Source organism: Miniopterus schreibersii (assembly GCF_964146895.1).
Source record: "Miniopterus schreibersii genome assembly, chromosome: 7".
Taxonomy (NCBI): domain Eukaryota; kingdom Metazoa; phylum Chordata; class Mammalia; order Chiroptera; family Miniopteridae; genus Miniopterus; species Miniopterus schreibersii.
This window is the reverse complement of record NC_138108.1, coordinates 44289045-44304102: the sequence shown is the minus strand read 5'-3', so window position 1 is coordinate 44304102 and position 15058 is coordinate 44289045. Positions and strand designations below refer to the sequence as shown.

The following is a 15058-nucleotide window of genomic DNA, read 5'->3' as shown; positions in this document are numbered from 1 at the left end:
TTTTCACACTAAAGTGTCTTCAGAATATCAGAGGGGAAGAAGAGGCAGCTCATTTTAGTAACCTACCATCTGTGATCAAAGCATTTCAACCCAGTGCTGTGTGCGGACTGGTGGGACAACAATAGAACAGTATTAATTATGTAGTATCTCTGTGCCTCAGTTTCTTTATAAAATGAGTTCCAATAGTACTTGCCTGATGGGGTTGTTCTTCAGAATAAGTCACAGTGTCAGACAGAACCTTTGGAGCGTGAGAATTAGCAAGCAAATTGCAGGGTAGATGGAAGTTCACCAGGTAGTAAAAGTGGAGTGGGGCTTGGAGAAAAGAAGAGAAAACATGCCTTGCAGCCAGGAAAACAACAACAAAAAACATAAAAAAACCTGCATGGCCAGAAGTAACTTGAGGAGTGATTCGTACAGGTACAGTTTTGTGTGTTTGTAAAAATGGGCGAAAACTTAGATAGCTGAAGGAAAAAGAGAAGAGAGAAGACAAGGCTGATTGATGATAATAATTAGTTTCTCTGAACCCCTCCTGACATTTTACAGCATCATCCCAATCTGGTTGACCTGATGGAAAATTTTTCCATCTACTATCTCAAGCACAAAACTGAGTCCTTGATTACCCATTGTTATTTTAGGCCTCATATTTAAAGTAAATATGAGGATTATGGCTTTTGAGTTCTGGGATATTTCTGATTTTGGTTGAGCACAGTCTGCCCCCTACTGATCATTGTGGATGTTTTCAACCTGAATGGGTTTACTTGATAGCAAGAGTTGCCTTTGTCCTCAGGGACATTGGAGGGAGGAAGGAAGGGAGGGAATAGTCTTAACCTGTGCATCACTGAAGACTATTATGATGCGTATATTTAAAATGTCTTGGGAGTGACCTTTTTAGCATTAAAAGCTTTACAAATTAGTGTGGCTGGGCCAAGAGTAATTTAAACAGAGCCCAGAAAGTGTGTATAAAGACCTCCATCTCCTGGTGCTTGTAATTAGACAGGATTTGTAGTGATGGAGAACATCTGAAGATCCAAAGATCAATGAGAAAAAAGACATGCATGTATAATTAAGAAAAATATTGACATAATTTGAAAGCTGAGTGCATTTGGAGAGAGTGCTTTTGATGGGGACGGGAAAGCATGAAGGAGGAAGAACTCCAGGGAGTTACAGATTGAGTTCCATGCTCCGGCCAGGCATACTGGAAGGGAATCGGTGGCACTATCATACTGTTTTCTATTGTACAAATAAAATTTTATTGCCTCCCCTGCCACAGTAATAAAATCAATTAAAGATTAATATTAACTAAATAATTCATAGTAGAAAAGAGATTATGAATTCTTGATCTTGAAATGGTACCATAAATATTACACAGGAGAAAGATCGGGTAAACACTGCTTATACAGCAGCTCTTCACTCCATTTATCTAAGTTCCCAGAAGCTATAAAATAATGGCACATCTGGCAGCAGAGAAAGTGCTGTTGCACCCAGACAGCTCTTATTGTAAAAGCTGGTCAGGATTTTCAAATAATTATCTTGAAGTTGTAGTTATACTTTATCATGAGAGGCGTGATGGAGATACCTGCCAAAACTAATTTTTTATAGTGTGTCTGAAATTTGAGAGTCATATTTTATGGGTTACTTCAGAATAGCTATGAAAATCAAATTTCTTACATATTCTTATTTAAATATGTTTTTATTGATTTTAGAGAGAGGAACGGAGAGGGAGAGATAGAGAGAAACATCAATGTAAAAGAGAAATGCTGCCTGGCTGGGCGTGGCTCAGCGGTTGAGCGTCGACCTAGGATCCAGGCGATCGGGGTTCGATTCCCGGTCAGAGCACATGCCGGGGTTGCAGGCTCAATCAGTGACTCTGTCATCATTGATGTTTCTCTCTCTCTCTCTCTCCCTCTCCTTTCCTCTCTCTAAAATCAATAAAGAGATATTTAATAAAAAATAAAAATAAATTAAAAAAGAGAAATATTGAATAGCTGCCTCCTGCACACCCTCTGCTGGGGATTGAACCTGGAACCTGGGCATGTGCTCTGACCAAGAATCAAACTGGTGACCCTTTTGGTGCATGCGACGATGCTCAACCAACTGAGCAACACTAGCCAGAGCTTCTCTTACATATTCTTTATGTGAAGAAAATGTGATGAAGCTGGCCATGGGGCTACGCAGTTGGCACGACTCAGATAACACGACTGAGTTTCTCACAGTATACCCTTTGATTTGGCTTTTAAAAAAATAGAAATGAGAGATTTCTATTATTGCTGCAGTTTTCATAAAATGAAATCAGCTTTAAATTATGCTGCTGAATTTCTGTTTTGTTGAGTTTGAAAATTTGTTAAATGAATAACTTGGTACTACTTATCTGATTTCCATTCATAAGAGTTAAATTTTAAATTTATTAATTATATTTATTAATTTTATTAAATCCAGGAATGCTAATGCATGTCACTTGTATCTGAGAGAAAACTCTTTCCTTTGCCTTGCACTTTAGAGGTATTTCCTATTCTTTACCATCCAAGCACATCTAAATCAACCCTCGCTTAAAATCTTGGTCATCTTATTACTTTGTTGAGAAGGTTCACCAATGTTTTTTTATTTGTTGCAAAGATTATTCCCAAAAGAAACTGCATAAAATTATTAGTACTCTATCAAACAAATGAGAACTTGAAGAACAAGTTTCTTGTTGTTCATGGTGTTTTCTGTTTTGTTTTGTTTTGTTGAGAAATGAGTTCATTTTGCGTTTATAAAAACATGTACATAAAGATGAATTTCTGGTGCCTCCTGAAGACACAGTATAATTTCAAAGACTCTCTGCAGCCTGGTCATTGCAAAGGGAGTTTTCATCATGTTGAACATCAGGCATGTTCTTCTAGAACATGTCTTAATGAGAAGGTGATCCCTCTGACTAATATTGTGTATAAAATTTCCCAGAGAAGTGAGTTAAGGATGCCGATTCTCATTTTAATAGTTGAGGATGGAGCCCAAATAGCTGGAATTTTACCTGCACCCAGGCGTTTCTTATATGGAAGCTACACAGAACAGACTAAGAGACCCTGTCTTAGGTTTTCTAAATGCCATTTGGAAATGTAATAAGGGGGAAAACCAGGATTATCTTACCAGCTTCTGGTATTAACATGGATGGATCTTCCTTGAATTCTTTCGTTTCACACTTATTCTAATGGAGTTTGAGTCAAGAACACACCTAATTTTTTTTTTTATCTGTCTAGTAATTAACATAGAAGAAGCTACTGGAATGAGGGCTGAGATCAGAGTAACTATTAGGCAAGAACGAAGAAGGACCCCTTGATGATCACTGTGAATATGTCCAAAAACCATATGGTGGAATGGCAGGAGACTGGGGACACCACAGGAGCAGGCTGCCAGGCCATTCTGTTTTGAATAAGGGCTTTTGGAATCAATCTTCAGTCTGAGGGCTGACAAATATTCACGATTTCTCTACCTCATTGCTGCTACTAAAAATGCAGTGAAACATTCTCTACCTAAAACGCCGATGTTCCTGCAGCCATGTGTGTGTCTAAATACATATCAGTCACTTTCAACAGTAACAAACATGGGGGGGGTCCCACCAGGGTCCCACCCTGCATCGATAAAGTCCAAATTGACAATTTGTTTAAAAACTGGTATTTGGACCAGATTTAGTGTCAACTTAAAAAAATGTGTCAGGGTGAGATGTGGGTAACACATAAAATAATCATTCCATGGCTTTTATTAAAGGTATTTCATTGTGTATAATGCTTTTCTGAAGCAGAAATGTAAGATAAAATTCATTATTCATGCTTTTTTCATATTCATACAGATATGACTGTATAATGAAAATCGGTCTTCTGCCTTGCACATAACTCTGAGTCTCTTAGTAATAAATATTTTTTGGAACCAGGGAACTTATATGCAGAAATCATCTTCACAAAACAAACTTTGAAAAACATGGCTCTTGTTTTAAGAGGGTCCTTGATATATTGCCAAGGACTTTGTGTTGTTTATTGACATTTATATCAGATACAAATCAGGAAACTTAATTATAAAATGGCACTAATCATCCATAAGTGGATTGATTAAAATATAAATTTTAATCAACTTATATTTATTAATTTTAAAATTAAATAGAGAACTCTTGTTCTCTTTCTTTCTTTTTTTAAATATGTTTTTATTGATTTGAGAGAGGGAGAGGGGGAGAGATAGAAACATCGATGAGAGAGAACCATCAACATCCATTGGCACCTCCTGCACGCCCCCTGATTGAGCCCGAAACCCAGGCATGTGCCCTGACTGGGAATCAAACCAGTGACCTCTCTGTGTATGGGTCATTGCTCAACCACTGAGCCACACCAGCTGGGCTCTTGTTCTCTTTCAGTGAATCAAAAGCAGTTAATGACTCAGGGCTGAACAATGGGAAATGTGGAAAGTATTGTTCTGGTTAGGTACTCAACTGGTTAGACTTTAAAATATGTGTAGCCTGGCTGGGCGTAGCTCAGCGGTTGAGCATCGACCTAGGATCCAGGAGATCACGGTTTGATTCCCGGTCAGAGCACATGCCTGGGTTGTGGGCTCCATCTCCAGTCAGGGGTGTGCAGGAGGCAACCGATCAATGATTCTCATCATTGATGTTTCTATCTCTCTCTCCCCCTCTCTCTGAAATCAATAAAGATATATTTAAAATATATATATATATATGTGTGTGTGTGTAATAAGTATGGGCACAGATAAACTCACTGAACTGTTGAATTAAGCACTGTATGTCTTCATTTAATTATGTTTAGGAAACAGTATAAAATATCAGTTGATAGGGTAGTTCCACCTTCATTGATTCATTGTTTTGAAATAGCCATTGTCTGACAGGTGATGGAACCTAATAAACTTTGGATAACAGACTGAAGAGAACAAATTTCATCTTCCAGTGGGAAACACTATCAGAACCATTTTTATTGTGTGCCTAAGGCATTTTGGTATTGTCCAACTTTAATGATTGTAAGTAAAATTAGTTAACTAAATTGACACACAGTCACTCATTAAGCTCAGAGCATGGTCATCATTTCTCTCTGCCAGTGAGCTGAGAACTAGATGCGAATGTGGTTCTGGAGGAAGGAGCATAGTGGTAGGTCAACAGGTGGCAGAAGTTTGCAAGCCTCAGTTCTGCAGTTCTACTGCAGGCAGGTAGAATTAACCGATGCATGGCAGAAGATTCTTCCAACAATGGAATTCACCATCAGTGCAGCATAGCTAAGTTAATTGAAAATAAGAGAAATAGTCGCGATGCATTTAAACAATTATCTGAACTGACTTAGGCAACTAATACAACAGGTCTTCAAATAATGCCATTTTGTTCAAGCCTTACATTATAATGATGAGATGCTATAGGAACGTAACTCTTGTTTACATCAATTAGCCTGTGGTAAAATTGGTTTTGTTATATGCCATTTTGCTTAAAGTAACAGATCTTATCAGTGACCTTAAGTGAGAATTTACTGTAGTATTAATGAGTCAGTATGTATGGTTATCAATAAATGTTTGGTACTTTCCAAGGGAGAAAAGTAACCTCTGGACATGTTCACCAAAGTGTATACAGAACCATTTAAACATTGTGGTGTGAGTTTTTAACATACACGTTTAACTTTATTTCATTGTTTTTATTTAAATTTGACATTATAAAACATAAAGAGACATTTTTAAGAGTTCTGTCTCACAGGAATCTAAACACTAAAAATATCCATAGCTTTGTAGGTTCACAGTATATAAATTAAAATCAAATAATTGGAAATGTTTTCAATATAGGAACTATACAATAAAATAAATGGCTAACGGATCTAGTAGGAACAATATTTTATTCTTTGTGGAGTATCATTTTACTTTTAGGATCTAAACAAAGACCATTGTTGAAATGTTTTAAAACCATTTAAAAATTGTTGAAGTTGACCTTTCAAACTCCAAACTGTGTGACATCAGCAGCTACTGAAAGGAGAGTGTATGCACACAGTTGCCCTCTTTCTCTTTTTCTCCTAGTTTCATAATATGCTTTCCATTTGGGCTATTTTTTTTTTTTGTCTCTACATGAATGGTCTATAGGAAAGTAGTCCCCTTTCTCCAAGGCTTCAAGTAGATCACCATTAGAGCCAATCCTGGCATTTAAGTTCCTGAGAAGTTCAAGTTTACTCTGGGAGAAATATACATTAAATAAGAGTAAAAAATATCAGTAAAAGAGAGACTGTATTTCTTTTTTTTTCTTTTTATTGAACTTATTGGAGTGACATTGGTTAATAAAATCACATAGGTTTCAGTTGTACAATTCTATAATACATCATCTGTATATTGTATTGTGTGTTCACCACCCCAAGTCAAGTGTCCTTCCATCATCATTTATCCCCCCTTTACCTTCTTCTAGGGAGACTGTATTTCTAAGCAGCAGAAATTCTGTATAACAAGAAACCCTGTCCAGATAATCAGGAGATAAATCAGTATCTGAGAAAGATGATCTTTTCACATGGGCCAAGAAGTAGCACCCTTGAAGTTTACCAAAATAAGGATAGCCAATATTCCATTATTTTTACTAAATTTTTTTAAATGACTATAGACAGATACTGGTTAAAATTCAGAGCTTATTTGTATAGGATCCAGCAGAAAAACCAATATGTTACAGTCTTTGTTTTAATGTCCCTCTGAGCATGTTCTAGGAGAAGGATGCCGAAGTGGTCAGAGAGGTGGTCCAGTTGGACCTGCACTGCTGCCCAACAGATTTTCCTAAAGTACTAACCCAAGTAGTGTCTTTCTTTGCTTAAAATCCATCAATAACTTCTCCCATAGCATCAAATTCCTTGGGTTGGTGCAAAACACCCTTTATGATCTGGCCTTAGTCCTGGCTTTCATTCCATTCTCCGTAATCGCCGGTCTCCTGTGTGTCCCTCCCACTCTAGGGTGACCTCGCAGAGGGCCAGAATTATATCTCATTCACTTTAGTATTCGCAATGTCAGGCCCACAGGGAGCTTGGAAAGTACTGGTCGAATGGTTGAATGGATCAGTGGAAATGTTACAATACCGCTAAGCCCTAATGTGGCTGTGTTTTTCCTTCCCCAAGGACTTCGGCATTATGTTCCTGCATCACCTGGTGTCTATTTTCTTGATTACGTTTTCATATGTCAACAACATGGCCCGAATAGGGACCCTGGTTCTCTGTCTTCACGATTCAGCGGATGCTTTTCTGGAGGTAAAATTTATTTCATCTTTGAGAGCACAAGATCTAGAATTCAGGAAGTCTCGAAGATTATCACTTCTTCTATGTCATGCTAGATGGTCTGGGGACAATAGTATATGACTGTTTTGAAACTGCAGAGTATCTCTTTGTAGGTGAAATTGGTGAAAAGGAGACTTTAAATTAGTATATATGTTTTTGTATAAAAAATATTCATCATGTTAGCATTCTTTATTAGCAGAGTAATTAACACCTCTATTATTCCACACTTAAAAATTGAATGTTTTACGTTAAGAAAATTATTACTTGAATTGGTTTTATTTCTCATGTTATATGTTTCATGCTGATTTATCCAGAAAGTGTATGTAATTCAGTTTAGTTATTAATGGAAGTTGTACATCCTGGTGAAATCAATTAGTAATCATAGTTTTTATTGCCAGTGTACATATTATCCTTGTTTTTTACAGTGAAAAGTGTGTGCAAATTGCAAATTACATATGACAATTGTTTTCTGTGCATATAAGTGTAAAATGTATCTGAGGATATATTGATTGCACTTTGATAAACTTTCTAAACCATCATCACTTAGAATTATTAAAGTAGCAAAAAAAAGAAAGAAAAGTGCTTCTAGCATATTTCAAAAGATAAAATCTCCAATAAAATTTCAATGTAGTATTTACTCTTAATTACACACTCAGTAATGTTAATAATTAAATAAAAGTTTTTCCACTTTATACTAAGAAATTTATGTAATCGGTCAAAAATAAACCTACCAGAATACAAATTCCATGTAGAAGTGGTCTTAGAATCTGTATTCTGATTTTTTATTCCTGTTGGCCCACAGTTCTTCCCTTTAAAGCATTTACTGTCACTGTATATAGAATAAAGGTGCCTTCATATACTGCAGTATAAGCAGAAATTCCCGCACCATAAAATTGAATCTACTAGAAAGGCAGTTAGTCAAGGTTTGAAGTATATATAGCACTTTATTAAAATTTGATCCCTATAAGTTTATGAAACAGAAACATAGTCCTAATGGGCTAGGATATGTCAGAGGATAGTTAGCACTACAGTTTTTAAGTGCTTCAAGCTAGGCTCTATTCCACATATTTTTTAAAGGAGAAATATAATTAGTATAAGGGCAATCCCCTGAAAATCAGTTACCATTTGGTTAAGTCCGAAGTATGCTTGAAAGTAAAGATTTATACAGCACTCTACAGTTTTGAAATCAATCCTGTACAGTCTTCCAACTTTAATCTCTGTGAAAATGGCTGGCATGATGCTTGGCAGAGCTATGATTCAGAAAATGTTAGGTGTATCATCGTGTGCCACTTTAATCCAGAAAAGAAAAATAATCCAGAAATCCCAGCTATGTGGCTTAAAAGCATATTTTTCTCATCAGCTGGGTCCTCTTTGCTATTAGAAAGTATCTATCAAGAGTATCCAAATAATGAGATATATTGACTGTCAACCCTTTGAAGTGGGGTATATGGCCTAAACATGTTTAAAAAATTGATGTTTCATCTTTTTTATTGAATACTGGTGAGTGAATATAAAAGAACTGCATGGCTACCTAGCCAGAAGGAGGCAGAAGATGCTTTTCCTCAATATAATTTGTGGTCTCATATCCAAAGTACTCATGAAATTAAAAGCTTCCACTCAGTAAATTGGCATTTTCCCTTAGGAATATAGTTCTCTCATAGCTTTGTGTTCTACTTACAGCTATTAAATTATAGCTTCTGTGGACACTGTCAACAAGCTTTTCAAGTTTGACTCAGCTAATTTAACTTTCCAAAAACTATAAAATAATGTATGAATTCAGAAGACATCTTCAATTTATAACCCTGTGGGGCAGGGCTTGTGAATTCTTGGTGAAAATATAAAAAGAGGTGATGAAGCAAAATTATGTTTTCAGTGTCACCTGTTTTTACTTAGAATCATCTGTAAATAGTAGATGGTAGAGGAAGGGTAGTGCTTTCTTCCCTAGACTATAATATAAAAAGTCGTCACTTAAATCACTACCATAAATATTAGAGTACTTCTTACAGACGCTTTCAACATTAGTGTCTTTCATCCAGAAGATGGCCCATTAATGTAACCTTGAAAACGATACCTAAATGGATTCATTGAAAAAATCTGATCTTGACATATTTCCATTTCTAAAATTGTTTTTGAGAATATGCCAAGAAACTGTCTCCCCAGAATACTCCTTATGCCTTAAAGAAAACCTATAATTCTAAGTAGAAAGGAGAAAAAAAATACAGAAAGGCTTTATATATTCTGTATAAGTTTTGTGGTCTCAGTGTTTGGGACTCATTAAAGTTCTAAAGAGTTATGTAACACTTTCTATTTTGACCTGTTAGGCCAAATTCCTGTTCTGGTGTGTTTGGCTTGCTAATATCATCCTTAATGCAAGAATTTTCTTATTTTCCTATTTTTCTGAAATCAACCATATAATTGAATTTCTCAGGTTGCTGAATATTTTATTAAATCTGTGACAGTCAGCAGTTCTACTTAGGGCTAATGCTGCATTTCCCTCGGCTTACGGGTAATTTTTAAATACCGATGCGTGACGCATGACATTGCACAGTAGCAGGCAGTTTCGTGCACCTGGTAAGTTATAACTTGTAGGAGACTCATGCATAGTCAAAGAAGCTTTTTAGTTATCAACTTAACTAAATTAATACGTCGTATTCCTTGCTTTCATAGGCTGCCAAAATGGCCAATTATGCCAAGTTTCAGAAAATGTGTGATCTCCTCTTTATTATGTTCGCCATGGTTTTTATCACCACACGACTGGGTGTATTTCCTCTCTGGTGAGTATGCCAGTCTTCTTTGTGATAGAGCCACCCTCCCAGATAAGCTTTGTGAATCACTTTCCTTTTCAATTTACTCAAATACTTGGTAAGCAGTGTAAAGAAAGTGAGGGAATAATATTGTAATAACTATGTATGGTATCAGCTGGGTATTAGACTTACTGGGGTGATCACTTTGTAAGTTATATAAATGTCTAATCACTATGTTGAACACCTGAAACTAATATAATATTGTATGTCAACTGTAAATGAAATTTTTTTAAAATTAAGAAGTACATAAATAATATTATTTTGGAGGGAAAAGAGAGGGAGCAACTCAAGAAACAGCTTGATCTCTTCTTCCAGAAGAGGGTTGCGCTCTTTGCTAATATTTCCCCTCAGGATAGTGAGAGGAGGGTGTGGCTATGTAGGTTCTGACATCACAGAAAGCTGTCTGCCGTTTTGGGGTCCAATCTAGAATAGGATTTAAAAACCTTCGCCATGAAAGTTGGAATGAATAAAGGAAATATGGTGTTGCAACCAGCTATCCGTCAGGGATCCTCCTATACCAGGGGTTCACAAAGGGTTGTCCCCGGACTGGCAGCAACAGCATCACCAGGGAACCAGTTAGAAATGCAACTTATTGGGCCCCACCCCAGACAGACTGAGTCACAGACTCGAGATGAGGCCTAGCAACCTGTGTCTTCACAAGCCTTTCTGCTGCTCCTGCTCCACATTGAAGTTTGAGGACCACTGTCCTATATAATTCTCTTCATCGGCTGTATTTATAGCTAAAGCAGATGGAAGGAATAACCTAAAATGAATCCCTAAAACTCTCCATGGCCCCTGAATGTCCGGATGCGTTTTGTTTTGTTGAGAGCTAAGAAAACAACATGACAGATTTTGATGGAATTTGACAGTTCTTTCTATAGAAAGTAGGTCCACTGTCATTAATCATTTTTTGGAAGGCTATTACTTGAACTAGAAAAACATGAGCCTTCCTCATCACTTCAAGCCTGCCATTGATGGCAGATTCCCCCTCCCCCTGTTTTTAGAAATTGATTTGAATGGAAAATTAAAGCAGTGGAAATGAGAGAAAGCTGAGAAATGAAGAGATGCAATAACACCTTGCTTTTCAGCCCCCCCAAAGAATGAAGTTGAGACTTTTAAGTGAATAACGTCTATTACTGGGGTTCCATACACAAATTAATCATACATACACTTACACACACATGCACACACACACACCCCTTCTCCTTGAGGTCATGCTTATTGTGAAAATAATTTCCAAGCAGCAGGTATTTATAAAACCTCATTATAGTTTTATATGGTTGTAAGTAGGAAACATTGAAGTAATTTTGAATATAATGTGTCTGTAATTATTTTGGGATTGGGGAATCTTTCAAGATTATTAGTAGAACTAGTGGTAAGAATTTTAGTAGAAAAAATTTGAGCAAAGTCCAGGAATTATTTCTCAAAAGAATTTTAGGAAGCTTTTCTGACTTTGTGAGAACCTGAGTTTTAAAGAAATAAGCTTCACTCTCAAGTACTTCAATTTATTTATTCTCCTTTAAGGGTAGAATTAAATGTACCTCTTCTCCTTCCCAGTAGTTAATTTGTAATGACAGTAATGAGTTACCTAGAACATAGACCCCGGAATATAGAAATTATGTAATGCTGCTAATAAGGTGCCTCATGGGTATATCCTGTCATGCTCCTTAGAAGAATCCTTGTAACCAAACACAGAACGAGAGCTTATATTGCAGATGCTGTAGGGCTTCTATTACCATGCCCCTTAGCGCAGCCAAGTTTTTCAAAAGATACCTTGAGGAGAGAAATACTTTACTGTTTGTAATATATGAAATAATTGATATACCTGCTGCCACTGGAGTTGTGCATTTAGGGAATGAACTTCCTTTCAGATGTGCCTGGTAAATATGTTAGTGCCTGGATGACCTTTGTTTTAACCCTGTTTCAATTACTAGACTGTAATTGGTATTGTTAGTATTCAAAATTGTAACATGAATGACAGTGACAAAACTCTTTTTAAATATTTTTGTTACTACTGTAAAAGTATTCAGAAGTTCCTTTCGGATTAGGGAATCTTAGGCTTGGGAGGGACTCTGGGTTACTGGCTCCACACTCTTCTCCCACTCCCTCTTCCCAGGTTAGGAATCTCTATCCATTTCCCTGATCAGAAGAATTGCTTAAAGGTCAAGGGAGAAATAGTTCTTTATATGAAATAGAAACCTGGGTCCTTATAACTTCTAAGGTTTAGAACCCCCTGAAATTGTATGAAAACATGTATGCGTGTGTAATTTTTTCCCTGGGGTCGGGGGGAGGGCCCATGGCTTTATCAGATTCTCTAAGAGATCTGTGAACCCTTCTCTCCTTAAAAATGTGCCTTTTGGAAAACAGACTAAGAGTGCCCTACCACTTCTAATTGAAAACTTAAGAATGTGAAGATTTCTAGGGCATCATCTGGAAGCTTTCCTTTCATTGGAAAGCACCTTTAATCCCTTAGATTACTCCTGCTTGTTGTTTTCCTTCATTTGTTTCTCAGGATTCCTCTTGTCACGATGTTCCCAGTGTGGACTAGCTGGTACAGAATATAAGAGAAGTGAAACAGGCTTCATTTAGAACTGCATGTCTTCTAACGCAGCTTCCCATTGCATCAGCTTTAATAAGCAGATTCCACATTGTACTACTGACAACCAGATAAACATCTGCGCTGCCTCAGACTAGGTCCTCCTCATCCTAAATATATTTCATTTTTATGTATTTCTATTTCTAATTATGATTTATTTGTATACTTAGTTATACAAACTAATTTACTCCTGTTAGATTTCACCATGCTGTTTTTAAATAACCAATTACATGACCCCTAATATTAGGGCCTTCTGAACTACATCCAATGCTGTATTTATTCCCTCCACCTTTATGCCTTTTGTGTGTCCTCCAACTCACTGAAGAAAAAAGTCGCCTCAGACGAACTCCTGATACATTCTTGAAGAATTTCTTTAGGCTGGCCTCAACTTCTCAACCACCAGTCTTTCTTCATGATTTTTCTACTTGTTGAAACTGCTGCCAATCATGCGTGCTATCTCTCCACATTTCATAAAGATTTATGAAAGGTCAAAGGTCTTTCGAAAGTCAAGATTTACTCTGTGTTTAAGGCTTCCTCTGCCCATCTGGAGGCAGGGTGGAAAAAGAATAGGGGCCCGTCTGGCATGACTTGACTTTAGGAGACTTGTTGGCTCCTGGCTCTTCATTTCTAACTGCTCACACTCATGTCTTTGATCACCCATCTGCAACACTGAGCCTGCCGCCTAAGACTTCCCGTCTTTGCCTTTTCTACATTGTGTAGCTGTGGACTATTAACCTTCCAATATACCACCATTTTTAATGTTCTTAGTGAATTTATTGGGCACTTACTGTGTAACCAGTACTGGGCTGGGTGCTGCAAGTTCAATTAAACAATAGGGCTCCCCTTGGGGCACTTGTAACTGAATCCCTCCAGGTCCCTTCAGTATTATGGTTTGTAATTTGGGGCCTAGAGATGATTCGTTTTTTTGTGGCCATTTACTAGAGATAAATAATTTAAGTGGATTGTCAATATTAAATAGTTTGGTGGAAGCATCCTAAGGAGTTCTGTCGGCTAGTAAAGCACGGTAGATAACGTGTGTGTGCGCGCGTGCGCGCGCGTGAAATACTCACTGGCTCCTGGAGGGAAAGTGCTGGTGGGAAATTGGACTTCAGATCTAACAGGCATTTCATAGACTCGTTTCTCCTTCAAATATTTATGCTTCTGCGGGATGAAGAAACAAAATTATTTCCTGTGCCCTCTACCTCTTTTCAGTTTCAGTCCATTCACTTTGGAATCACCAGCAATACCTAGCCCATGTTCCTCCTGACTATATTTATGTTCCCACATGAGCCATCAGAATTTTTATAATTTGTGGGTTTCATAACACTTGGTTCATTCTCAGTTGCATCTTTGGCACATTTGAGTCTTTACCTCACAAGACAGCATACACGTGAGTAGCCTTTTCAGAACCATGCACTGCCCAGATTTCTCTTTTGGCTACTGTACACCCTTTTAGAACAGCACTGTCCAATAGAAATATAATTCAGGTTTTATGGTCATTTTAAATTTTCTACTAGCCACATTAAAAAATAAAAATGTGACATCCATTTAAATGTTTTATTTAACTCAGTATATCCAAAGTAATACCATCTTAACATGCAATCTGTATTAAAAATTGAGATACTAGTGTTCTTTTATTATATACTGAATCTTCTAAATTGGTTATGCATTTTACGTTACTGCATCTATTCAAAGGTCCACGTATTTTAGCCTTGACATTGGAGTTGGACAGTCAGTGATTCAATCGTTTTTGACAGTAAGCCTATCATCACTGTAAACTGTTACCATTTTCATTGATCTGCATCTATCTTTGTCAACTCTGTGTGACAAAAATTTCTAACAATTTCCTAACAATTTTCCATATTTTGTGCAACTGTGATTTCCATTGGCATAGAATAGATTGTGCTCAACCTCATTATAGCATTTCTCACAACGCTTTGCTTGCAATGGCTACTCAATAATATTTGTTGAGTGAATCAGGTACTTTTTATTCAAAATGGTGTGACATCTGCTTTCTTAGTTGAGCTCCTTAAATCATTGTGAAACGAACAGGTGCAGTTTCTCCCTTATGAAACAGAGAAAACGGATTCATTTAGTCAGTGGTTTACCTGGTTTCTCTGGACTCTGGTCTCCTGCCATTGGTTCAATTCAGCAAGTTCCAGTTGCTCTTCCTACAACATAATATTATCTTCTTTAAGAGGTAGGACATGAAGCTATGGATGAAATATATTTTTTGGTAGTTGTTGCATTAAAGAGTCGTTTTTAAATGATTATCCTTAGCATCCTGCCCCAGCCAAGACACTCTATTGTAAGCCTCCCCATTTCTTGGCCGTACGTTGGAATCTGGTGACAAAAACGGCAAATCCACAAAGATCTGGAAAAGGAAGGAGCATGCTGCAGCCAAGAGA

General features: G+C 37.1%; 1 protein-coding gene across 2 annotated transcripts in view; it reads left to right on the top strand.

Annotated features, from left to right (window-relative positions):
• Window positions 1–15058, top strand: part of CERS6 (ceramide synthase 6) — a 235624-nt gene that overhangs the window by 185571 nt on the left and 34995 nt on the right. For both annotated transcript variants that reach the window (XM_081142427.1, XM_081142426.1), the window contains exons 7-8: window positions 7095–7223; window positions 9918–10024. In XM_081142427.1, coding sequence (XP_080998553.1) covers window positions 7095–7223; window positions 9918–10024 — 236 coding nt within the window. The remainder of the gene's footprint in view (window positions 1–7094; window positions 7224–9917; window positions 10025–15058) is intronic.